The sequence below is a fragment of the Thamnophis elegans genome, chromosome 1 (assembly GCF_009769535.1).
Source record: "Thamnophis elegans isolate rThaEle1 chromosome 1, rThaEle1.pri, whole genome shotgun sequence".
NCBI classification, from domain to species: domain Eukaryota; kingdom Metazoa; phylum Chordata; class Lepidosauria; order Squamata; family Colubridae; genus Thamnophis; species Thamnophis elegans.
Genome location: NC_045541.1, coordinates 123,815,955 through 123,842,910, shown reverse-complemented (window position 1 = coordinate 123,842,910; position 26,956 = coordinate 123,815,955). Strand labels below are relative to the sequence as shown.

Here is a 26,956-nt window from a genome sequence, read left to right as displayed (position 1 = left end):
TCCAAGTGAAGCCTATTCAATCATCAGTGATGACTAGTTTATGCTTGCTGCACATTCTAGAGGCAGGGGCTGGGAAATCAGCAACTATACTGAAACAGTGTAACATAATCGTTTCTATGAAAATAGACTTGACCTCTTGCCAAATACTGCTGATATTTAGATAAGAATACAAGTGAAGAATGCTATCCCCTCGCATATCTATACTAGTTGAAAGCGACAATGCATAAGCTTTACTTTGATATATATATCAATCTCATATTAAAGTTAAAGGTTCCCCTCACATATATGTGCTAGTTGTTCCCAACTCTAGGGAGCGGTGCTCATCTCCGTTTCAAAGCCAAAGAGCCATCGCTGTCCGAAGACATTTTATATTAAATTTCATATTAGGAAAGGATATTTATAATGTTTAGTTGGAATAACTAAACATTGCATACCTATATGTTCACTTTACTACCAATTACAACCAAGTTACAGTATTTAATTTTTCAAGGTTGTTCTAATAGGTATTAATAAACTATATTTAAAGAAATCTAACTGTTTTAAGAATTGCAAAGCTCTTTCACAGAAAAAGAAAATATAATTATACAGAGCTAGATCTACACAGATTTCCCCAAAAGATGAAACGGTAGAGGTTGCTGTTACTTCTAAGTATAGATAATAAATTCTAAGTTGAATATAGTATTTTTCCTCTTGGGGTTTGTCTTTCCTATTATATTCTTTAAAATATTTTATCATGTTGGGGAATTTTTAAATTATTTTTTATTTTTATTTTGTTTTTCTTTTCTTGTTCTTGTAAGCCGCCCGGAGTCCTCCGGGATTGGGCGGCCTATAAATCTAATAAATTGAATTGAATTGAATAAAAGAAACGTGTTGTATTAATATTAGATATATTCACTACCTTGACTTATTTCTACAAACAAGAAAGACAGAATATAAATAAATATTTATAAATGAATCTGAGCATGCCCACTTGAGACATGTTGTATTAGAATAGGAATTGTCATCTTGAATGGCCTTTGTGTTTGAGGCTTTTAAGTTTTGAGAGGCATGTTTAACTGTTTAAATAACCTGTTTAAAAGTGATTTATATCTATAATGTGGCACAGTTACAAGCCTCACATTTTCTTCTTACTCTTGTTTAAATTGTTGCTTTTCTTCCTTTATCAAGGGTAATTGGCAAAATTTATTCTCAGATTCACAGGTCTGCAACTAAAAAGCTGTTTGATTATTTTCATCTAATTTCCATGTAATTTGGTGCGCTGAAAACAAATAAAATATTGAAAAACTCCTAGCCACAACATGCAAAATTGTCTTCAAATTTATCATTTTTTTAAATTTTTGGTATTTTTTTATATTATGGGTTTTTAACCAAATTTAAAGTCCAAATTACTATTAATTAATTCACATAGCGCATTTAAGATATAAAATGCCAAAAAAACCCTTAAAGGTTTGTTCAAGTTATGTAAAAAAAAATATAGCACTGTAAATCTGATGGTCAGCAATATATACTCAAGCTAAGCAAGTTTTAAGTCTGTGCTTCTAATGGTAGAAAGGGTTAATCTTTACTGAAGAATCCAGTGGTAGGGAGACGTAGGGCAGATAGCAGCATCTCCGGTCAGTGCAAGGGGCATGGCCAGCACTGTGATGTCTCGTGTACAGACACAGAGCTGCTCTCTCCTGCATGCCACACTTGTGCACGAATCATTATCAGGTTCTTGGTTCTAGGCTGTTCACACTTTTTCATTGCAATTCATGTTAGCTCATCATTCTTCAATGGTTATGTTATGGCTCCGCAAAAGTGTATTAATTCACCAGATAGTTTCTGTTTCATCTGTGGTGAATATACAGTGTTGAAGCAACAGCAGAATATTACAGACTTTGTGAAAAAAAGTATACTTTGAATACTTTGGACTAAAAATTGGAGATCAAGATAAAGTTTGGGCGCCTCATAAAGTGTGCAAACGGTGTGTTGAGGACCTCTGAAACTGGTTCAAGGGTTCAAAAAATCTTTCCGTTATGGGATTCCTATGGTATGACGAGAGCAAAAGAACCATAGTGATGACTTACTTTTGTTCATGCGATGTGAAAGGGTTTAATTCCAAATGGAAGCATTCCATTTCATACCCCAATCTTCACTCAGCAATTCATCTCATCCCTCATGGCACAGATATACCAGTACCCAAGCCCTATCTTGGAAGAGATACCTAGCTCCAATGAAGGTTGTCATACCTGAACCAGATGACGAGTTCTGACTTTGAAGATGATAAAGACCAAAATTGTTTTCTCAGGAGGAGATGAATGATTTGGTAAGAGACTTGAATTTTCCCAAAGATGCTGCTGAGTTACTCGAATCAAGGCTGAAAAGCAGGAATTTATTGTTTCCAGGAGTGTCATCTTCATGGTTCAGACATCGTGGAAAGGAGTTTGTTCCTTACTTCGCCCAGGAAGACGTTGGTTTATTGCATCAATGTCGAAGATCTGATGGGTCAATTTAAAATCCAATATGATTCAGAGCAATGGCATCTTTTATAGATTCTTCAAAAGAAATCTCAAAGCAGTTTTACTCCACAACAGTTTTTACGCTTCCATACCTGTAGATCATTCCGCACACTTGAAGGAAATCTACGAGAACTTGGAATTGGTTCTTCGTAAACTTAAATATGAAGACCATGGTTGGCAAGTGTGTGGGGACTTGAAGGTCTTGTGCATGCTGCTCGGGCAACAAGCTGGGTATACCAAATACCCTTGTTTTCTGTTTCTATGGGACAGTCGAGACCGATAAAATCACTGGACCAAGAAGAGTTATCAGCCGAGGGTGCTAACAGTCGATGAAAAAAAAATGTCCTCCAAGAAACTTTGGTACCTTCCCATAAAGTTCTTCTACCACCTCTCCACATAAAATTGGGATTGATGAAGCAATTCATAAAATCACTTCCAAGAAATGGCGAATGCTTCAAATACTTGGTCACCAAGTTTCCATGCCTGTTGGAGCCAAAATTGAAGGAAGGTGTGTTTGTTGAACCAGACATTACAAGGCTTATAGTTGATCTAGAGTTTTTCAATACCATGACGGATCCTCAAAAAGAAGGGTAGATTGCATTTAAAGAAGTCATACAGAAATTTTTAGGCAATAACAAAGATCCTCACTACAAAAAGATTGTTGGGAGAATGCTGAAAGCATTTCAAGCTTTAGATTGCCTGATGAGTTTGAAAGTGCATTTCCTCCAGTCCCACCTTGACTAATTTCCTGAAAATTTGGGAGCTGTGAGTGAGGAACAAGGTGAACGATTCCACCAAGACATTAAAGAGATGGAAAGGAGATACCAAGGAAAATGGATCATTACAATGATGGCAGACTACTCTTGGATGCTTCAGAGAGACATTCCAGATGCTACTCACAAGCGTAAATGCACCAAGAGGAGCCTCACAAGGAAGAAGAATCGAGTTTAGTGTGTGTAGGTGAGCTCATTTCAGTTCAAAAAAGGATTTTCATGAAAATATTGTAATAAACTTTAATTTTATAAGTCTATTTCCATTTATTTTTAGGTATTGCCTTATTTAACATAGTTACCTAAATTGTCAGGAAACGTGATGTCCTATGACAAAATGGAGGTCATTTTCTGATTCATCGCACCAGAAAACATAAAGATTACCTGGAATAACCAAAACAGCGCTCGGATATTTTTTTATTATTATTATTATTATTTTTGCAGACTTGTGTTATGGATGAACCTTGAATTTTTAACAAGAAAATAGATGATAATGATGATGATTATTGTAAAAACATAGAAAAATTATTCAGCTGAGATGCAGTAATTCTTATTTTTTTAAATCTATCGTACTGTTTTATACAGTGCCACATCTAATTTATGAAGGAAGCTCATGAGTATAATCTAAATATAATATATCTTTTGTATTTTAGATATTACTATGCCTTACTGCCTTTGAATTTGAATTTGAAAACTCACTATACTGTTATCATAAAAGCTTAGCCCCTGGTAGATTCATTATTAATGACTTTGTTTAATTCATTTCAAATGTCATTTGAATAAGTGGCCTCATTTTTTTTCTATCAGTAATCTCTGTCAAATAATGATTCAATGCATGGGTAGTATATTCTTGTATTTGTTCTGAATGTATGCACATAAACTTCAAAGCTCTAGTATTAGCCCTTATAATGAATCAACAAATCTGATGGTACTGTTATTTAATGCCAGATTGGTCCATAATAAAATAGTGTGCTGAAAACATTTTGGGATAGAGTTGTAGGGACTGAGGACCTCTTTTATCAGTTCAGGAAATGAAAGCATTTTTCATAGATAATTCTCCTAATCATTTTTGGTGAATAGAAGATACCACTTTCTTTAATAAATGCAGTTACTATTATTATTAGGAACTTTTCCTAATAAGAGAAAGGTAAAGGTTCCCCTTGCATATATGTGCTAGTCGTTCCCGACTCCAGGGGGCAGTGCTCATCTCCATTTCAAAGCCGAAGAGCCAGCTCTATCCGAAGATGTTTCCATGGTCATGTGGCTAGCATGACTAAATGCCGAAGGTGCACAGAACACTGTTACCTTCCCACCAAAAGTGGTCCCTATTTTTTCTACTTGCATTTTAACCTGCTTTCGAACTGCTAGGTTGGCAGAAGCTGGGACAAGTAATGGGAGCTCACTCTGTTACGTGGCACTAGGGATTCAAACCGCTGAACTGCTGACCTTCTGATTGACAAGCTCAGCTTAGCCACTGAGCCACCGCGTCCCAAATATTCACTTTTCTATAGCTAAATCCATTATTCTGTGTCTTTTTCTCTGGAACAAAAGAAAACACACTATCATATATTATTGTTAATGTTGTCATATTGCCCAATACCACTATCACCACCCATGCCATCAATAACACCCAGTTCTTTCAATTTGTCTTGAGTGAAGGTTTTTTTTTTTTTATGTCTGATCAAATTTGTTGACTTTATCTGGTGAAAGGGGAATAAAGTGAAACAATTTCTCCCTGTCATTTTGAAATTATATTTCAAACGATGCATTCTAAATTGGAAATGCTTTTTTTTTGCAGGCCCATCATATTGCTGACTCATATTAAGCTTGTAATTAATCACAATTCTAAGCTTTTCACGCATACTATTACCAAGCCCTGTTCATTTTTTTTCTAACTGTGGAAGCATATATTTTTTCTGTTTTTATTCTATTACTGCCATAACCAACAAGATTATTTTGAATTTTAGAATATTAGCTATCCCATCCATTTCTGTGTCATATGCAAATTTGCATTTCTCCCACTTCTTAATGCAAGTCATTGCTGGACCTAAGACAAAGTTTTCATCACCCCCACTTAATATCATTGTAGTTTAATGAGGAGCTAATGATGAACGCACTTTGAATATGAATTTCAAATCAGCTATTGATGCACCTAATAGATATACTATCTAAACTATATTGTACTATATTGAACAGTGCAACTATGGAGGGTTTTTTTTCCAACAATGTGAAGCCCAATCCCATTTGGCTCTGCAGCGAGGCTGGGCACACTTCATCATCAGCAGAATTAATAAGATAGCAAAGGACCACTGGAGCAGTGGAGCACAGGTCAGCTGGGGTCTGTTGGGGTCTTGGAGTGCCAGGGTACTCCAAGGGCGTACTTCTATATTGCAAGAGTGACTGTGGCTGAGACTGGATTATGCTAAGATGACTGCAGCTTCCAAGAATGGGCAAGCCATAGAGCCACATTATTAATGGGGTTGCTTGCTGCCCTTCAAAATGTAGAACAGGCAAAAGGGCAGAGAGAGGGAGAAAATAGTTGTATGAGGGGGGGGACACCTCACCTTAGAGAGCTTTGGGTTTAGGGGTAGTTTGCATTGGGTTGGGGACTAGATTGATGACTTGCAATTCTTGACAAGTGATGCTGTCATGTGGCATCTCACTTTACTACTGCATAATTAATGACAGAAATTCCATCCCAATTGTGTTCATGAGTTTGTGACTATCTGTATTCTGTGCCTACACTGTGTGCCTACTTTGGATGGAAAACAGCAAAATGGTTGTAAGGCTACAGAAAGTCATAACAGTTTGATCAATTATTGTTATGTAACTGTTGTATTCTTCATTATAACTATCTTGTGAATATGAAACCACCTAACATCCTAATTTTGTGAGAAAATAAGCAGAAGATTCTCAGAATTCCAAGTGCTCCAATCAGCCTTATAAACTTAGCAGCCTCATAGTGCAGCTTTCTTATGTTAATATAATAATTAATAAAATAAATAAATCAGTATAGAAAGAAACTTGGAAAGTTCTGACTTACATTTTAATAAATTATTCAGCTGCTCTTTTATAAGTATTAATAACATGGGATTTAACACATCTAATTGCATGCTTCTTGTGTCTGAGAATCTGCCAAGAAAAAGATATTAGCAGCCCTGATGTTAGGAAATCTTTAAATTGCTCATAATTAATGATGTGCAACGAATAAATGAAATAAGGCTCAGTTGGCTAATGCGCACACTATTGGAGCAGATAATCACTTCATACAAGCACAAATGATATCAGAACCATATCTTCTTCCAAACATTCTTTACTGTTAAGAGTATCTCTCATCTGCCATTGCATATCTGGCTCTCAGTAGATCTACCAAGTCCTTCTACATTATAGTATGAAGAAAACAAATAAACAGAAGGCTTTAAATAAGCACAATTAAATTTTACCAATCATGATTATGAAATAGCTACATTATAAAAGAGAGAAATACATACATTTATGACCGCCATTTAGAGTTTTTCTACATTTTACATAAAAGAGAAAGATTTTATGACTACCATTTAGTGTTTTTATACTTCTGTATCAATGTTTTTGTAATTACATAAATCCTAAAATCTGATATAGTGTAATAACATAGTAAAAAACTTTTTTAGCCAAAACATTATATTTACTATTACAATTTTATATACAACGTTCTGTAATGGAAATCTTAGCAATGCAGTTTACAGATCACTTCATAAATAAACAGTGGCAACTATAAAAAAATATGTCTTAAAAACTGTTGATGGCAATGACTGCATATGGGGAGTGTAGTTAGAATAGATTAAAAAAAAATTTTTTTTTTTGTCTATCTTTTTCCGGCTGTTTTCAGGAAATCTTCATACCGGGCAATTTCCAGTATTGGTATATGAAGAAAGGGAGATAGTGACATGCTCATGGAGACTGTCAAGCACCATAAAATCAGGAAGTCTAGACAATTCAAAATAATATAAAGTTTTATTGCAAGCTTCTGCCCTGCACAAGAATCTGAACTGCTAATGGTCAAACCAAACAGGTGGTAGATAAGAATAAATGGAATTCAAGGTGGGGTGGACTTAGATCTCTTGTGGGTATGAAGTGACACGATACTAATGACATGCTTGATCCCTCCTTTGGGCTCAGCGGGTCATCTACATCAGTTCAACCACTTCAAATTGTGTGGGGATGATTGGGTGATCAGAATCCTACTTTTTTAAAAAAATATGCATTACATGCTCATTGAAAAACAGTAGCATTTTGATCAACAATCATAGCCACTATCTTCAAGTTAACCACCCACCCAGCCCATCTCTTCCAGAGAGAGCACAGATAGGTATTTTGTTATTATGTTAGACAAAATTATCACTCATTTGTCTGAAATAAATGCAAGGGCACTATGTGAGAATGTGCAACATTTGGGCCTTTTATATCAAAAGGCACTCCCAATCCATCCAAGGCCCTTTTCAACTGCAACTGTAGACGAAACTGTCAATATTGCAACTATATTACAGAACCATCCTTATGGCACACATATTTGCTCTTTTTTATTGTTTGTTTACAGAAAATACTATGTCCTTATATTCTGCCGAAATTCAACAAGTCACATAGACATTATTTCTGGGTAAATATATTGTGCTATTGACATGAAAATGATGCCATTTATTACTGGAAAAAATTAGATGGAAAACTCATGTAAAGTTTTACAGACCGCTATATATTTTCAGTTACTGATATGGAAAAGAAATAGAGATAAGCAATAGTATATCAAAGAGTGAGAATAAATTTTAAAGAGAACTTACAGAGTTCATTGAACTCTCAGGGCAGGTAAATAATGGGGAGTACTTTAATTTAGGCAAAAAAGCATTACAGTTAAATCTGTTCAATTGATGAAAATCTGAAGAGAGGGGAATGAGCATCTAACAACCTCTGAATCAGCTCATTTCAAGATCTGCCTACTAGTGGAATACTCACAATATCTTTTTACAAGTTTTCTTATTCTTCTTCATCCACTTCTCTTGTCTTTCATTCCCATAGGCTTCACTGTTATATTGGGTCAGTGACAGAACAGCAACATACAATTCTTCTGTAGAATATTGTTTGTATCACTTTATCCCTAAAGGGATACCCTTGAGTATGTCAACAGATTATCACATTTTCAGCTAAACTGCTATATTGCTTTCATTTAATTTTGTAAAAAACACAATATAGAGAGACTAGAATTTCTAAAATGTTTGTAAAATGGTGTTTTTTTTAAAAAAAATGATTAATTTAGAAAAATAATGATAACCTGAAATGTAAATTTCTAGATTACTTTCCTAAAAAAAATTATTTAACAACTTTATAGCTATTTTTAAAGTAGAATGGGAAATTATACCCTTCCTCTGCCCAAAAAATGAGAATAATGGAAAGCAAGTGAACTGTTGCTGCTAACAATGTAATAAAGACATCTTATATAAACAAGATAATATATTTATTTCATATTTAAAAAGATTGCACTAGTGACTTAGTAATTCAGTGTGTGTACGTGTGTGTGTGTGTGTCTGTGTGTGTGTGTAAAATGATTTATCAAATTAGCCATAGAGTAACAATAATAGCAAAGGATAAATACATATCACTCATTTGGAAAGCCTTCATTGAAGAGCTTAGAATCACAACAGAAATATATTTTCTAATATAACTTGCATATTTTAAAAATAGTTTATGGACACAGACTATTTACTTGTTTAAAAGCGTGTTTTGATGTTATAGACTCCAAAATGTGAATCTCCATTGCCTTGATAGACATCTGCTAGAGAGAAGCAAGTAAGGGCAGAAAACTTCCCAACTGTTTTTGTGTGTCTGTGCTTAGTAGGGAATAAACCTATGTAATGGCTAGAGTAGGTAGGTAATTGTTTCTAAACATATCACGAGGGCACTGAATCTATAAATCATTGGCTCAAATTGGCACCTACCTTTGAGGTCCAGTATTTTTTTTCTGCCTTTGATATTGGGTATTATGAGGAGAGAATCTTGGGAGATAATGAAAAAGAGTACGTTTCCCACACAATTTAATGTTTTTTAAATTAAAGCAAATTAAATTCCTTTAATTCTTGTGCTGTGGTAAAATCATTGTTAATTCATTTTCTTTCATTTTTCCTGAAAACAGAAATACTTTTCCAAACAATAAATATTATGTATCTTTCATTTTTTAATCAAAACCTACAAAATGCATGCTTTTATGTTGCTTGGTTAATTAAGAAGATAGGAAAGCTGCACATATGCATTTTATTTAGCTATTACTAACCAATAATTGAATTGTGTTTTTTTATCTATGGAAAACCATATTGACTTTTTCATTCTCAAACACATTGAAAATATTTATCCATTGACACTCCTCCCTCATAAATCACTTATCTATCCAACAAGCTCTTTTTTTTGGGGGGGGGAGGAGTGGCAACTGTGGCTTCTGTCCATTATCAAATATTTAAAATTGTGAATAGATATTTATGAAGCCATCATGAAACTAACAAGAGAAATTAAGGTCATATTTGCTAATGCAGACAGTTTGCAAAATCATTAGCAATCAGGCAAATTGTAAAGACAAGGATAGAAGGGAATGGATGTGATGTGATGTGCCCAATTTTGGCTTCTCCCAGAGGATCTATAGATAAGAGAAGGGGAGGAAGGAAGGAAGGAAGGAAGGAAGGAAGGAAGGAAGGAAGGAAGGAAGGAAGGAAGGAAGGAAGGAAGGAAGGAAGGAAGGAAGACCAAATAGCAATCTCCAAACAACTAATCTTTTCCAAGCAATCTGATATTAGAAATCCTAATAGTGATGTTTTTTCTCAGAAATAAACTAGACTTTAAAGGAGTAGAATATATAAACTATTCCTTTAATTTATGTATATTCCCTCAACTCACAGGGAAGAACCTTTAAAAAGTTTGCACTCATTTATAACAACATAAAATGAACCATTTAATTATTAAAAACTTTACTTGTTCTCTGATTGGACGGATGAATAAGCATGCTCATTTCACTTAACAATAGCAGTAATACTTAGACTTATATATCACTTTACAGTGCTTTCTAGCCATCTCTAAGCCGTTTATAGAGTCAACATATTGCCACCCAACAATCTGGGCCTTCATTTTACCCACCTCAGAAGGATGGAGGGCTGAGTCAACCTTGAGCCTGGTGAGATTTGAACTGCCAAATTGACGGCAGGCAGCAGAAGTAGCCTACAGTACTGTGCACTAACCACTGTGCCACCGTGGCACATAAATAAAGAACTATTCATGATCTCTTTTACAAATTTTCAAAAAATGTTCAAGACAATTTTCTGTTCTGTTTTTGATAATCTTACCTAGATCAGGGGTCTATAAATTTGACAAGTCTAAGGCTTAAAATTTCCAGAAGTCTAAAAGTTGCCAACTTTGGCCCTTGCTATATATGATCTAGTTGGATCACAAATAGAGTAACTTTAATTAGTGAAAAGCATTTCACAATGTTGTTCTTTAAAAAAAGAAAATGTATTTATAAACAACTTCAGGTTTTAATGTTTTTTTTTAATCAAAAACTTTTGATAGTCAAAGAGAACCATTTTAAATAATTTGCTGGAATGAATATAGGCCATATAATTCTATGATGAAAATTCCTGTTCAGCTAATCTATTTTTGTTTGAAATAGAGCATAACTTTTACAAATAGATTGTGCCACCACCAATGCCACAAAGCAGCAATAAAATTAATAGATTGAGTTCGCTAGAGAATTAAGTTTAAAAAAAAATCATGACAGGCATCATTTTCTAGAAACTTGTACTTTGTTTTTAAGACATTCAGTAGTTCTGAGAAAATGATGTTAATATATTCATTGGGAAAATGACAACATATTATTGCTGATTTCAGAGTATAATGATGTTTTTGTTTAAAAATGAATTAAATATGGTTTTGAGCATCCACTTTTATTAAAAATTACTTTAGCAACTAAAATTGCATCCTCTCCTCATGGAGAACACCCTCTCTCAACTGTTCTTCAGATGGCAAACAATGACATTTAAACATTCTGTTCTTTACAGTGTTTTAAAATACGCTACCAGTTTGGCCTAAATATTTTCACTAGTCTTATAGTGAATGTACCAATCTTGTCCTGGTTATCCATAGAGAAGAAAAAATAAATCAGAAATATACAGTATCCTTTTGCAGGCGCATGTGCAGGCGCATGTGCGAGGAAGATGGCTGCCTGAGCTTTTCGCTCGGGGTTTGAGGAGAAAGGAAACCTCGAAAAAATCGACCCTCTTCTGTAGCCAGACTACTGAAGGGCGAAGCCTGGGTAAGAGGATCTTGAGAGGGTGCTGGAAAAACGAGCACCTGGAAAAACGCTGTTCGGACGGCTTTGGGCGACGCGGTATCGGGCGGTGCTGAGAAGCCTGCAGGCGGACTCCCCCCCTACAGACGGCGTGGGCGGCGGCTTCCAGCTGACGGACCGCCGCAGCTTGCCTTCCTTGTGAGAAGCAGCGGAGCCGCTGGAACGTGAAGCCTCCCCTCCCTCCTCTTGTGGACGGTGGTTTCCAGCGGATGGCAGTTCCAGCGCTGTGTTAGATTGCCGCGGTCCTGCCTTTGTTCTGCGTGGCGCCGTTGGGCCTTTGAACTGGACGCCCCCCCCCCCCTTTCCACCCTCCATCGTGGATGCAGCGCTCAGCTTTGGACCCAGATTGTCATGGTCCTATTTTGTTCATGCTGCTGAGACGCTGGGTGTGCTGTCCTCAGGGGGGTTGGTGAGTTGTTCCTGAGACGCCGTGGGCCGAAAGGTTAGGCTCGTTGCTGTTATTGCTGCCGACCCAAACGCACCCCCCCCTTCCATCTCACCCTTTGAACTTCTGACTATCATGGCCTGCCTTTCGGCTCATGTTGCTGTTGCCGCTGCTATCCGTGGCTGCTTTAGGAGCCCCCATTTTAGACGCTTGACTGTCCTTGCCTTTCGACCGGCTTTACCCCCACCTTTACCTTCAAGACCAACATTTTGGAATAAGCTGGGATATTTGAATTCACCTCCGGCCTTGCTGAGACTCCCAGCCATTTTCCTGTATACCATCCTGCACTTTAATTTTGCAGAAAGAAGAAGGCAGGGGACGAATAGGACATGGGCAGGGGGCCTGCTTGGCACCTTCTCTCAACTGACATTAACCCTCTAACTATTTCAAACTTTTTAAACTCTTGGGCTTTGCCCCCTTTTGCTGGACTCCACAGAGGAGAAGTTCAAAAACATTAAGTTTCTCCTCTCTTGCGCAATTTTTTAAATTGGTATGTTGAGTGTATGGGAGTTGGCTGGAATTGAATGAATGGCCCACTTTTAGTAATTGTTACCTTTGTATTTTATATGTTTTAATATTTTACGTGGGAACTGTTAGTGTGGATAACTGAGAATGTGTGACTCGGAGGACCTGCTGGGGAAGGCGGGGGGTACCGGGGTGGTTGGGGGGACCATGGACATGGGAGTGGGTCGGAGCATAGCGGTCGTGATAGGGAGAGGCAGATATGGCGGGGACCTTAGGGCTGGCCATTACCGGGGAAGGAGGGTTCGCTACATCACAGAGATCCCTCCTTCCGGCCCTAGGAGTCCCACTCCAAGACCAGATGGCGCGAGTAGTCAGGACCCTGGTCTCAGGCTGTTGTCGCTAAATGCCAGGTCTGTTGTTCACAAAGCTCCCCTCGTCCGGGACTTAATTGTTGACGAGAGGGCAGACCTGGCATGTATTACTGAAACCTGGCTGGGCACAGAAGGAGGAGTCCCCCTTGTAGAGATGTGCCCAGAGGGATTTCAGGTGCTTCATCAGCCGAGAGCCCAGGGAAGGGGTGGCGGTGTGGCTATTGTAATCCGGGAGTCTCTGTTACCTCGTAGGGTCCCTGCTCCGGAGCTTGTCGGGTGTGAGTCTCTGCTGATAAAGTTGGACCTCAAGGGTCAAGTGGGTTTGCTGCTAACGTACCTGCCTCCCAACTGCGTTGCAGCATCCCTCCCCTCGCTCCTCGAGTCAGTAGCCGAGCTGGCAGTTGAGTTCCCCAGGCTTATAGTTCTGGGGGATTTCAATCTGCCATCGCTCGGTGAACGCTCTGATGGGGCGCAGGAGTTCATGGCTTCCATGACAGCCATGGGCTTGACCCAAGTAATTCGGGGCCCAACCCACGCAGCGGGTCACATGCTCGACCTCGTATTTCTCTCGGAGCAGTGGATGTGTGATCTTGGTCTGAGGGGTAATGAGATCCTACCCCTGTCGTGGTCAGACCACTGCCTACTGAGGCTTGACTTCCGGAGGCCAAACCCCCACCGTAGGGAGGAGGAACCGACCAGATGGTTCCGCCCCAGGCGACTCATGGACCCGTTGAGGTTCCAGACGGAGCTTGGGGTTATTCCTGATACTCTCGCCCACAGTTCGGCGGAGACTCTGGCTGCCGCCTGGTACTCGGCGGCATCGGAGTCTCTCGACCGGATTGCGCCACTACGGCCCCTCCGGGTCAGTGGATCCCGGAGACCTCCCTGGTTTACCGAGGAGCTCCGGGAGAAGAAACGCCGGAGGAGGTGCCTAGAGCACCAGTGGAGGTCCGATAGGTCCGAGGCGAACCGAGCACTCTTAACTACCTGCACCAAGGACTATGTCCGAGCACTAAGAACTGCAAAAAGATCATATATTTCAGCCTTGGTTGCGTCCGCCGAGTCACGCCCAGCCGCCCTGTTTAGGATAACCCGCTCCCTCCTCAATAGGAGGGAAGCGGGAGACCCCTTGCAGGGTAGGGCTGAGGATTATGCTCAATTCTTGGCGGACAAAGTAGCTCGGTTTCGATCGGACTTGGACTCCACCGCAGTAGATCCAGCTGAGACACAGGAGGATCACTTGCCACACCAGTTCTGGGTTGAGTTCCAGGACGTTGCCTCTGGGGATGTGGACAGGGCCATTCGAGCTGTAAGTGCCTCCACTTGTATTCTGGACCCGTGTCCCTCCTGGCTGGTTGCCAACTGCAGGGAGGTGACACATGGCTGGATCCAGGCGGTTGTCACCGCCTCCCTTCGGGAGGGGCACTTCCCCGCCGTACTTAAAACGGCGGTGGTGAGACCCCTCCTGAAGAAACCATCGTTAGATCCAGCCATTTTAAACAACTTTCGTCCTGTCTCCAACTTTCCCTTTATCGGGAAGGTTGTCGAGAAGGTGGTGGCCTTTCAGCTCCAACGGGCCTTGGAGGAAGCTAGCTATCTTGACCCCTTCCAGTCCGGCTTCAGACCTGGTTACAGCACAGAAACCGCTTTGGTCGCATTGACCGATGACCTCTGGAGGGCCAGAGATGGAGGCTATGCGTCCATCCTGGTTCTCCTTGACCTCTCAGCGGCTTTCGATACCATCGACCATGGTATCCTTCTGCGACGACTGCGAGAGGTGGGAGTGGGAGGCACTGTTTTGCGGTGGTTCTCCTCCTACCTCTCGGACAGGTCGCAGTCGGTGTTGGTCGGGGGGCAGAGATCGTCCCTGAGGCCCCTAACGTGTGGGGTGCCACAGGGTTCGGTCTTATCCCCCCTACTATTTAACATATACATGAAACCGCTGGGCGAGATCATTCGGAGGCACGGGATAAAATACCACCAATATGCGGACGATACACAATTGTATCTGTCCGCCCCGTGCCAACTCAATGAAGCGGTGGACGTGATGAACCGGGGTCTGGAGGCCGTTAAGAACTGGATGAGTGCTAACAAACTGGCACTCAACCCGGACAAGACCGAGTGGCTGTTGTGCTTCCCCCCCAAGAATTTGGCTAATATACCAACGCTTAGGCTGGGGGGTCAAATTTTATACCCCTCAGATAGGGTCCGCAACTTAGGAGTCCTCCTGGACCCACAGCTGACTTTTGATCATCAGCTGTCAGCTGTGACCAGGGGGGCATTTGCCCAGGTTCGCCTGGTCCGCCAGTTGCGGCCCTACCTAGACCGGGGGGCTCTCACAACAGTCACTCGAGCCCTTGTGATCTCTAGACTGGAATACTGCAATGGGCTCTACATGGGGTTGCCCTTGAAGTGCATCCGGCGACTGCAGCTAGTCCAGAATGCAGCCGCGCGAGTGATAGTGGGCGCACCGCGGTTCGCCCACGTTACACCTGTCCTCCGCGAGCTGCACTGGCTACCTGTTGGTCTCCGGGTGCGCTTCAGGGTACTGATGACCACCTTTAAAGCACTCCATGGTAGTGGATCTGAGTACTTGAGAGACCGCCTTCTGCCGATTACTTCCCTAAATCGACCAATTAGATCGCACAGACTGGGCCTCCTCCGAATCCCATCTGCCAGTCAATGCCGACTGGCGACCACACGGAGGAGAGCCTTTTCTGTTGCTGCTCCGACCCTGTGGAACGAGCTCCCCATGGAGATCCGTACCCTCACCACTATCCAGACCTTCCGCGCAGCCCTCAAGATCTGGCTCTCCCAGCAGGCCTGGGGATAGGCTTCCAATTCACCCGCCCGAGTGTTTGATTGTTGAATGAAAGTTGTGTTTTACTATTTTTTCTTTGTTCACATATTGTTTTGTTTTTGACCTTGCACCCCCCCTCCCCCCCCCCCTGTGGTTGTAAGCCGCCCTGAGTCCCCTCAGGGAAAAGGGCGGCATATAAATCCCAATAAACTACAAACTACAAACTTTTTAATAATACAGTTTGGGGGGGGGGGGTAAGTAAAAAAAATCTAACCAATCGATCAATGAGTAGCATTACCAGCAACTATTTGACCATCTATGTTAAACAAATGTTCCATGAGTGTAGCCTTTGCTAACTTATAGCACAGAAATAGTAAGTAAGTGGGGGAAGTCCTAAGAGAGAGAGCTTGTTGTAAACTACTTCTTTCTACCCACTTTGAAATATGTCCTCTAATGTCAGTGGCATTAAGCCTATAGGGAAAAGTGTCAGCTTCAGTCAGTAGTGTAACACAGCTTGCCGTCACATAAAATAAATAAAACCACATCTCACCTCCCATAGAGTAGAGTTTAAACTTCCAAGAACTGATTTCTGATATAGCCAACTGCTACTGATTTTGGAACAGTAAAAAGATATTCTTATAATACGGGTATTTTGGTAGAATTTATGCCATTGTCATATTTAAATTCTAGGATTTGAAATAATTATACTGAATGCTTTTAAACTTAAGTGAATGTTTGGGTGCATTATATAACAATATTATACATCTGATCAAATTTTATATTACCAAATGTGTGAATTAATTTTATATATTGCACATTGGGCTTCAGTACTCAGTATTCAATTTCAAAAGTGTGTGTTAGAGTACAAATGTAATACTTGTCTGGAGTTCCTCAGAGTAGGATATCTTTCCTTAAAATTTTATACCTGCTTCTGCAAGGTTCCATATATTCCCATGTAATTGTGTGGCTACTTTAATAAGTTGTAGGCAAGTTCTTCATTTTCATCTCTGAAATGCTTTTTTGGAATAAAAACCAAAATATTACACAGCCTTATTGTATATTTTGATGTGCAGGCAGCCACATTTATTATTATAAAAAATTGAAGCGCATAAATGAAGCAATTCAGAATTCATCAGTTGCTTTTTGCAAATGTAATTTGAAAGTTATGAAACATTAATATGTGAAGTACAAAGTGCCTTTAGACCATGGCATAAAAACAAATGGAAGATACAGATTATATTAAAACTATGCATCAATATAGTGTGCTTTCACTAGTCAAAATATGCTTAATACACAAAAAGTATTTGTATATGTATTTTGGGGGCAAAAGTCTAAAGTGTGCAAGAAAAAAGCATGAACATGTACAATGCATGAACAAGGTTTATTTCTTTTAAAGTAGATATCAAATTATTCTAAATGAGATGCCCCCTTCACTCTCCTTATAGCATACAGAGATGGCAGTGGGAAAATAGCTTTGATTCATTGTTTTTATTATTTCTACTTAAATGTATGAAATCTAACTTTTTGCATGGATTTGAATGATAGTGCTGTTTCATATGTGTAGGCAGTAAAAGGCACATTTGTTTTTCACAGTTGGAAAAAGCTTTCTACATTTTGAAAGCTCTGTCATTTTTCAGTGTTTATCATAAATTTCCGAAGTAAAAAGCTGCTTAATGAGTTGCAAAAAAAGGCCTCCCTCCCTTCTTTTCTTTCTCCTGCAGCTGGTTTTGTAGCTTCTGCAGCATCCACACCTTGTTAGTCAAATTCATCTTAATGCTGTATATGGTAGTGATGGTAGTCTACATATGATCTTACTCCAAATGCTATCTATCCTAGATAAGGGTACACAAAAAACAAGTGATTAATTTCAAAGTATGCACAGGGTCACTTAGAATCTTGTAACACTTGTCTGGGACAAAATTTAGAATATCTCAAGGGTTTCCATGTTCCATCTGGAACAAAACTCAAAACTTTGTACACATGTTGGCTAGAAGAAAAAATGTGAACTCATAATAAGCACTTGCTGTCTACAATTTCACTGGGGACCAAAAGAAATTATTTAGAAGAAAATGCTGTTAGTATTCATGCAACAGTGGCCTACAACTGTCTCCACATTGTTATCATCCAGTCTATACTAGTATAAGATACTCTAGGTGAGACTGGTTCTACAAACCCTTGAAAATCCTACACCTGAGCATGTGATCCTTAAGAGAAATGTTTTCTAGAAGAAGTTAATATAATTAACTGTTGTCATTTCCACTACATCAGGGGTGTCAAACTTGGGGTCCACGGACCAAATGGGTCACGTGCTGGCCACGCCCACCCATGGTTTAGCGAAGGGTAAAACTTGTGATATGTAATTGACAACAACGTGATGCTACAAGTTTGACACCCCCGCACTACATAGACCAGATCAGTTCCTCAAGAAGGGGAACTGATTTTTATTGAGACTGATTTTAAAGAATCTTCCAAGTCAGATTGTGTGATGCCTCCTGCTCCTGTTTTTACAGTACAGTGAATTAGGGTGGTATCTGCCTAATCTTTTAAATCATTCTCCTGGACTTAAAAATTGTTTCAGTCCCTTTTCTGTAAATAACAGTTTCTACACATCTTTGTCAATATTAGGTGGATTAAAAATCAATTTATAGATTTTCATGTAATGAGGAATAGGCAATATATTCTCATTACATTATATTGATTAGTAAAATCAAGTTTCTAAACTCTGTAAATCAAATAAGATGAAAAATAAATTATTGCATGCTATTGTATTCAATCTTCAAAGAATACTACAATAAGTGTTACAAAGCATTGGTAGCAAATTAGATTATTACAGAACCTCAATAATCGCTTCAATAATCACATCAAAAAAAATCTCAAATTCTGAAATGGCCACATTTTAATGTGCATTATAGTTTTCTGTTATACTTTCCCATATGTACTTTATTTTTAAAAAGAACTTTTTCCTAAAGATTAGAATAAACTTTAGAATATACAAATAGCAAATGAAGTGTATTACAGGAAAATATTTTTTTTCCCAGAAATTGGGTAGAAAATTCTACATACAAAACATATAATTCACTAATTCAAGTGATTCTTGGTATTTCTATCAAATATGTCTATATTTGGCTCTTGAAGAGACTAAAATTATACTTAGTAATTTGAATTTTTTTTAAATACTATCTAGCAAACATTTTTAGGGGAAAGAATACACCTTTGTTATGCAACTTCTTTTGAGCTAACTACAGAACATAATCTCTGAATAGCAGAGAGGGAACCAAACACTGACATTAATAGGAAAAAAGTCCAACCATTACATTGACTTGGTTTTATTTTACATTTTTTGCTTAATTAATATCAAATATAATTGGTATAATTTGTTGTCAATCATATATTTAATTACTTTATTCTGTTACGCGAAAATGTACAATTTATTAGCAATTTTGGTAGGTTTTTGAAAGTTTCCTTTGCCCTCCATTGTGCACTTTTGGTTTAGGCATAAAAATAGGTGGAAGAATAGAGAAATCAAGTTCATATTAAGATGTTTATATGGAGACTGCACATTACAAGGTGTAGAATGGTGGGGAAATAGCAATTAAATATATTATGTATCTGAGTTCTCTCTGTCTTTCATTTAGACCAGTCACCAATGCAACTGCGTTGCTATTAGAAACATAGTATAGTACCTTGAGAATACTGTGATCAGTTTCGGTGACACTTTAAAAATTGAACTATGTGCAGATATCATTTAATAAATGTGATATGTTCTGTCTACATTAATATGTATCCCAAGCTTAACTATGAAAAATAACATCATAATATTTCCATGATGTCAAGAGTTATTGAAAGTCAGGTGGCGTACAAGATTCGTAAATTATTATGCTATTGAGAATAAGATACCCATAAAACATGCTAAAAAGATATAGGAAACGTGTTAAAATGGAAGATAGTCACTGTAGTATAATCTAAGTTTAGATCAATGTAGTGAGCTAAGTCACATTTACAAATTAGAACAATGATTTGTTCTTGATTAATTCAAGTGTTATTGTTTTCAGGGGAAACTTAATCATAAGAACAGAGATTATGATCCATTTTATGATTTGCATACAATTTCAGCATCTGTTGAGCTAAATCTTAGGTAATGGTTGTGTATTGATATACAATATGCTGTGTAAGTATTCTAGGCCAGTTAATTTTAACACTAAATTCTATATAGTTGATTAAAAATTGAGCAAATGCAATCATAGTTTAGATTTGGCACAAAATTTCCTACATTATAGGAATTGCCTTCAATAACATTCTTCTGTTGGAAAATGTTTGTCTGGCTCAAACCCAAGTAGCATGTTGAATTATAAAAACATATATTATGATTAGAATGGGATATTGGTAGGTAAATATAAATGGAATACAGATATCACACATTTCTTACTGAAATGTAATTGCACAAAAATCTGATTTTTTTAACCATTTGAAGCTATTACAGTATCAATAATTAAATTTCTTTAGTTTAATTAGTTCCTTAGCTAAATCATTAGTTAAGAAAAATGAAAAATTGCGTAGAATTCCCCTGAAATTTGACACAAATTCCCATGTTTCCTTATTCTTTTTCATCCTAGATTATTTCTGCATAAAGGATAACTATCAAGTAGGGGCTTTTTGTTAGAAAATACCAGAATAGTCATTGTATAAATAAATAATGACCATAAAAATAATGAACAAAATAATCAATTAGAATAGATACATGTCCAATTACTTTTTCTTCCATTGAAAGGCTTGCTAATTCACTGAAGTATTTGTTTACAGAAATGTTGTTGAGTTATGTATTGAATGATGACCAACAATTTATTAAAAGGTGATCTGTTATTGACTATTTGATGAATCATGAACAAAAGTATTATAAAATATGTTTTTTTACTAATATAATTTCATTTTGTCTAAGTATTTCACTGTTAAATGAGCTCTAAGAATTTTATTTTACTATATACCATTTTATGTCAGAATTCATATAAATAGTATGAGCTTGATTCTTAATTCAAACTTATATTTGTAAGAAAATAACACTTTTGAGTTTTCCCACTTATTAGGGGCAATAAAGAATTTAACTATATTGTATATGCAAAACAGAAGTATTATTCATATATATTTTTTTCAATTACAGGTAAAGATAATAGTTCCCAACAGCACAGCAGGTCTGATAATAGGGAAGGGAGGTGCTACAGTCAAGGCTATAATGGAGCAGTCAGGGGCTTGGGTGCAGCTTTCCCAGAAACCTGATGGGATCAACTTACAAGAGAGGGTTGTTACTGTAAGCGGAGAACCTGAACAAAACCGAAAAGCTGTTGAACTTATCATCCAGAAGATACAAGAGGATCCACAGAGTGGCAGCTGTCTCAATATCAGTTATGCTAATGTTACAGGTCCAGTGGCCAATTCCAATCCAACGGGATCTCCTTATGCAAACACTGCTGAAGTACTACCAACAGCTGCAGCTGCGGCAGGGCTCTTAGGACATGCAAACCTTGCTGGAGTTGCAGCCTTTCCAGCAGTTTTATCTGGCTTCACAGGCAATGACCTGGTGGCCATCACCTCTGCACTTAACACCTTAGCCAGCTATGGATATAATCTCAATACTTTAGGGTTAGGCCTAAGTCAGGCAGCAGCTACTGGGGCTTTGGCTGCAGCAGCTGCCAGTGCCAATCCAGCAGCAGCAGCAGCCAATTTGTTGGCCACCTATGCGAGTGAAGCCTCAGCCAGTGGCAGTACAGCTGGTGGTACGGCGGGGACATTTGCATTAGGTAGCCTGGCTGCTGCTACTGCTGCAACCAATGGATATTTTGGAGCTGCTTCTCCTCTAGCTGCCAGCGCTATTCTAGGAACAGAAAAATCCACAGATGGCTCAAAGGATGTAGTTGAAATAGCAGTGCCAGAAAACTTAGTTGGTGCAATACTTGGAAAAGGAGGGAAAACATTAGTAGAATACCAAGAGTTGACTGGTGCAAGGATACAGATCTCCAAAAAGGAGAATTCGTTCCTGGCACAAGGAATCGGAAGGTAACTATTACTGGAACACCAGCTGCAACCCAGGCCGCACAGTATTTAATAACACAACGGATCACGTATGAGCAAGGAGTTCGGGCTGCCAATCCACAGAAAGTGGGTTGATCATTCTAAACGTGAGATTGTTTTAAACCCCTCCTTACCTTATTTTCAAGAAGGATGTACTGTACTTTGCAGAAGTGAAGTTTTTTTCTGTTATTAATATATAATTATGCAAATGAATGCGACTATGTTGACAATGTGTATATGTAAATATAATGTGTTTTACCAGATGTTTCATAGAAAAAAAATTTCTTGACCTGTTTTGTTCTCTATACTTTGCTTGTGTATATTTGTCAGAGGTGTTTCTAGTGTAAGATTTAAGCCTGCCATTTTACCAGCATTATTGTAGTTTAATGATTGAATGTAGAGAGGGAAATGCGTAAAGTTTTCAGTATTAGTTCTAGCTAACACTAAATTAACTACTGTTAGGTTGGGTATGGTGGGGTCAGTGACCTAAAATGGAGTGAGGCCAAAGCACTGTCATGTCAGTCTTACTTCCTGCTTAGGGCACAGTGAAGTAGGAAAAAAATATTTTGAAACTAAGTTTTAAAATTTAAAATTATCAAAAAGCAATATAGTTGCATAAAAGCACTGTAAAATATTTAAAAGGTTAAAACTGTGGAAAATTATATTGGTAAGTTTACAGATCAATAAAAAGCACCTGTTCTCCATCTGAACTAGACAATGGAAATAATGCTGCATGCTGGCCATGGCCCATTCTTCACCATTTGTAAGTTCAACAAAAGTTCTCACATGGAGTCCCACCTCTACCTGAGGTTTGTACATTTGTTTTTAAGCACTGAAATCACTACTGATCCCATTGCCTGGCCAGTAGAACAGTCATTACTCCATTAACATCCTCACTGTTTAGACACATAACTGTGGTACAGTGTATTGGAAATTTTATAAACAAAAAAGTGGAAGTGCCAACAAATTATTGATAGCTGATAATGTTTCATTATCTGCAACTGCTTGAGAAGTATGTTGCATTTTAAGAGCTTATAATTGTGTATAATTTGTTAACACTAGAAACCTATTAGTATTGTGAATGTAGATTTTACTGTGAAGCTATCTGTGATTTAGCTGTTTTGCTCCCATGATGGAGTCTTTGCAGCATGGCGCTAGCAGCCAATGCAGTTTCTGATACTCAGTAATTTGCATGTTTTGTGGAACATTTTTATGTCACCAATCAGACAGTATTTCCTGCATGCTTATTTAGAAGAGGCAGTTTATCTTGAGAGGTAGTGTGGCCTACCATTGTCAGGCTTTTTGACAGGTCATTTCAGACTAAGTCTTTGTTTCCAAGACCCTACAACTGTCACCCTCTTCTGTACCTCTCCCGAGTGCCAACTGCCCAGGCCATTGACCCACCATCTGTTAACCTCTGAGTTTGCCCACTCAAGGCCACTCATAGGGGCATCCATAACCAAGCACGTCCTCATGCTGTGCATGCAGTCTTAAATTCAATGGACAAAAATAAAATGCTGGCTACCTCTGGATCATCTGGCTGAGCAACTGAATTTCAAAAGAGAATTACTTCCATCTCAACTTCAACCCATTGATTACGTCCATCCTAGCAAGCTAAATGGCATCCCAGCTGCTCCTTTCTGTGCAACCAATTAAAGAACAATGAGTGTGATGCTCCATGTCTGAATTTCGTCCAGCCTCTCTCTGAACTGTGATCTTTGTCCTCATGAACTTTCCCTTTTGTTCATTGAACTATATGGACTCTTCATTTCATATTGATTTACTGTGCAATTTACTTTTGGACATTGAGAACTTGAAATAATTCCCTGATCCTTCCTTTCCCCATTCCCCCCACTCCTTCACTATTAATAACTCATTTCTGTCAAACTGTAAGAGTAGAGTCATTTTTATTTTCATTTTAGTTTTTAACATAGGATTGTTATTTCATTTAGTTCTCGGTCTCTAAATATTTATTTAGAGAATTATTAAAAAGGGAATGATATGCTTGTTAAAATGAAAGAGAAAAGCTGTAGTAAACTGTGTTACTTGGTAATGACTATTTATCGTCGATACTCTGTAGCTGTGTAAGTTTTGACAAATAGTGTATCTCGTGAAATCAGTGGTTAGCATTGCCGCTATTATATTTACTCATTTTATCATTATAAATGTGCTTAGTTCATCATGTAGCATCACTTGTCTCCCGTCTCATTTTTTCCTTGCATGTCACAAGTCTCAGACCATTTATAATACATTAACAGTAAATAATATCTATGTAAATTTGTCCATGCTGTCTCAGAGTCAGCATGGATGCTGGCAAGGCAATTATTGGGGCCCTATCCTAGTTTAAACTGGTAAAGGGGATGAAAAATAAAATGTATTAGGTTGTATAATAGAAGCATTTCAAATGTTGGGTCTTTAAAATGTTTTATTTAGTCTTAGAAGACTTTCAACCTGTTATATCAAAATTCTACTAGTCCACTGTGGAAACCATACATTTCATCTGGAATTAATGTTAAATTGAGATCATCCTTTAAAGAAAAATACACTGTGTATTTTTTTTAGCTTTTGATGTTGACAAAATGCACATAGTTGAACTTTAAAAGTATAATTGACAATCTGGAGCTTTTGTGGCCCACCACCAATGCATATATTTTATTATATATGTGTTGGTTAAACTCTATTGCTAAATTGAAATTATTAATCTTTAAATTGTGATAGTAATAACAAGGGTTTGCATGAATTATATGTAAGCCAGCTTCATGCTGTTTAAAAATATATTTTGAAATTTATAGGTCACATAGTATTGATTTGTAAAAAGATTTAACTTATTGCAAAGCAATTAGTATATGGTTTCAAAACTCATCATGTGTACAGCAAAGGCTGTTCCACTAAAGTGATTTAAAATGGAGAAAACTAATGATACAAGGGCCAAACATCTTATAAAATGCACCTATTTATAGATTTGTTTTACTATAGGGAGGCTGGTGAACACACTGAATAAGAATTACCTCAGTTCTGCAGCTTTCTATGTCTTTTTAATGCATTCTGTTTCAGGGTCACTTTCAATCAATATTTCATTTACTTACTGAGATTGAATAGGCGCTCTGAGACACAGTGTGCTGTTTATCATACAGATTGGACACCTCATTCTAGATCCAAGATCTTTTCCTCAACGCTGGGAGCTGTCCTTTCAGCACCACAAATTACTGCTTGAAGTTGCATTGCAGTTTTTTTTTAATTTTGTTTCGTTTTGTTTTTCTTTTATCACCTGGAGCTTTTCTTTCAGCACCACAACATTGCACTTAGACTTTTTAAATGGCTGCCTTCCTCTTTGCACTGAAGACCTATTTCGTCTGCACTTCCAGTTATTGCTATTACCTGTAGGACTTTCAATCCTATTCACCCACCACCACCACTTCACCCCTTTCTACAAACAGTTTAAATCTATATATTTCCGTGGAAGTCATTTTTCTCATTGAATGATCAGAAACAAAGATAAATTCTAACCTTTAATGGCTCATTTCGACTCATTGCTTACAGTAGATCTAAGCTCTTTTTTCTGCTTATTCGACTCCTTCCAGCTTCCCATCACATCTGTAACAAACTTTTAAAATATTGCCACACCACCATGCACAAGCCTACCTGCACAGTAGAGATAGATTATTCCATCACATTCAGATGGTTAACGGAGGTTAGCAAGTCCTGTATTTATATATCTATATATTTATATCGCTTTCTAAGAAAGTGCATATTAATGTTTACTTTAAAGAATGTGTAAATGGTGCTATCAAGAAATCTGATAAATTTTATCCCAGTTTTGTGTACCAGTTCAAATGTATGAGATTTATTTTTCTATTGGAAAAAATAAACAGTCTTGAAGCATTACAATTGGTAGATTTTAGTAATTTAACAGTGAATGTAATCCCTATGTCACAGTTTCATTGGGCATTTTCATAATGGGTCACACAAATTACAGCACATATTCTGACAATTATTGCACACTTTGTAATGAACATTCCCCTTAAGGTTTTGCCTAATTCAGAGTATCTACAAAATCAAGAACCTAATAAATCTGAGACAAACATGCTTGAAGAAAAGTTTTGTTAATACAAAAAGTATTATTCACTTACAGTGTCTGGTGGTTCTTCAAATGGGCAAAAACAGTTTTAACTGAATGCATATGGTGCATATAATTCCATATTTGTTATATACTGCATGTTTTGTTTAATTCTTCACAAGGAGGAAAGTCAGTTTAGCCTTAATTATCTAAAAGTTTTCCTCCTTGAATCTATTTCTTTGCTTCATAGCATTAATATGCATAGTTAGCTGCAGTTGTATGTCAGAGCCATTTAAACAATTGGTAAGTATTATCAACATTTAAATATTCTCAGCAGAGCATCTAACATTCAGCTCATTCAAAATTCATGGTACCTAAAGTATTAAACATCAATAATCATACATTATCAAAGTCTGGCCACATTCTACAAAAATCCAGTGTCATAATATGAGATTACTGCATACTAAAAATACAGATCAAAATAGTTAAGAAAAAAAAGACAAAGTTCCAGAAGTATTGGTATAAAAATATTAGTTAATTTCAGTATTTAGAAATAGAAAAGTTTCCAGCCATGTGTATTTTTTTAAAATAAATAACTTTATATCATACTATTGAAAAGACAGGTGTCCTCCTGTTACAATGGGGATCTCTAGATGATGTTAAATGTTAATGTCTAGACATTTTAATAAATTTAAATGAATCTGAAACATAGCAATCTATTTTGGGAGAATTCTGGAGAAATGACTTTGTATTGTTTTATAAATACACACATGTTTATTTTTTATTTAAATTATATAGAATTTGTAATATGAGTATATAATACTTGTTTTCACTTTTCAGTTTTATGGGAGAAACTAGTGATTCATTGTAATTCATTTATCTCTTTTGGATGCTGGTGCTCCAACATGTGCATGTAATACCCTTTTTAAAAATGGCTCCCTTTCCCATTCTGTAATTAAGAAATTAATCTTGGATGCACATTTTATAGCTTATAGATATGCTACTGTAATTAAATGGGAAGGTCATGTAGGAAAGTGCCTACAATTTTTTTAGCATTTATATGAGCCAAGAATCACAGTACCTCTCACATAAAATGAATATTGAAATATGGTATATGTTCATATATGCTTA

At 37.6% G+C, this 26,956-nt stretch overlaps 1 protein-coding gene across 1 annotated transcript in view; it reads left to right on the top strand.

Annotated features, from left to right (window-relative positions):
- The window catches only part of NOVA1 (NOVA alternative splicing regulator 1), a 128,363-nt gene extending 104,371 nt beyond the window's left edge, over positions 1-23,992 (top strand). The window contains 3 exon segments of the mRNA XM_032209622.1: positions 462-467; positions 20,861-21,713; positions 21,716-23,992. Coding sequence (XP_032065513.1) covers positions 462-467; positions 20,861-21,713; positions 21,716-21,864 — 1,008 coding nt within the window. The 3' untranslated portion in view covers positions 21,865-23,992.
- The last annotated feature ends 2,964 nt before the right edge of the window (positions 23,993-26,956 follow it).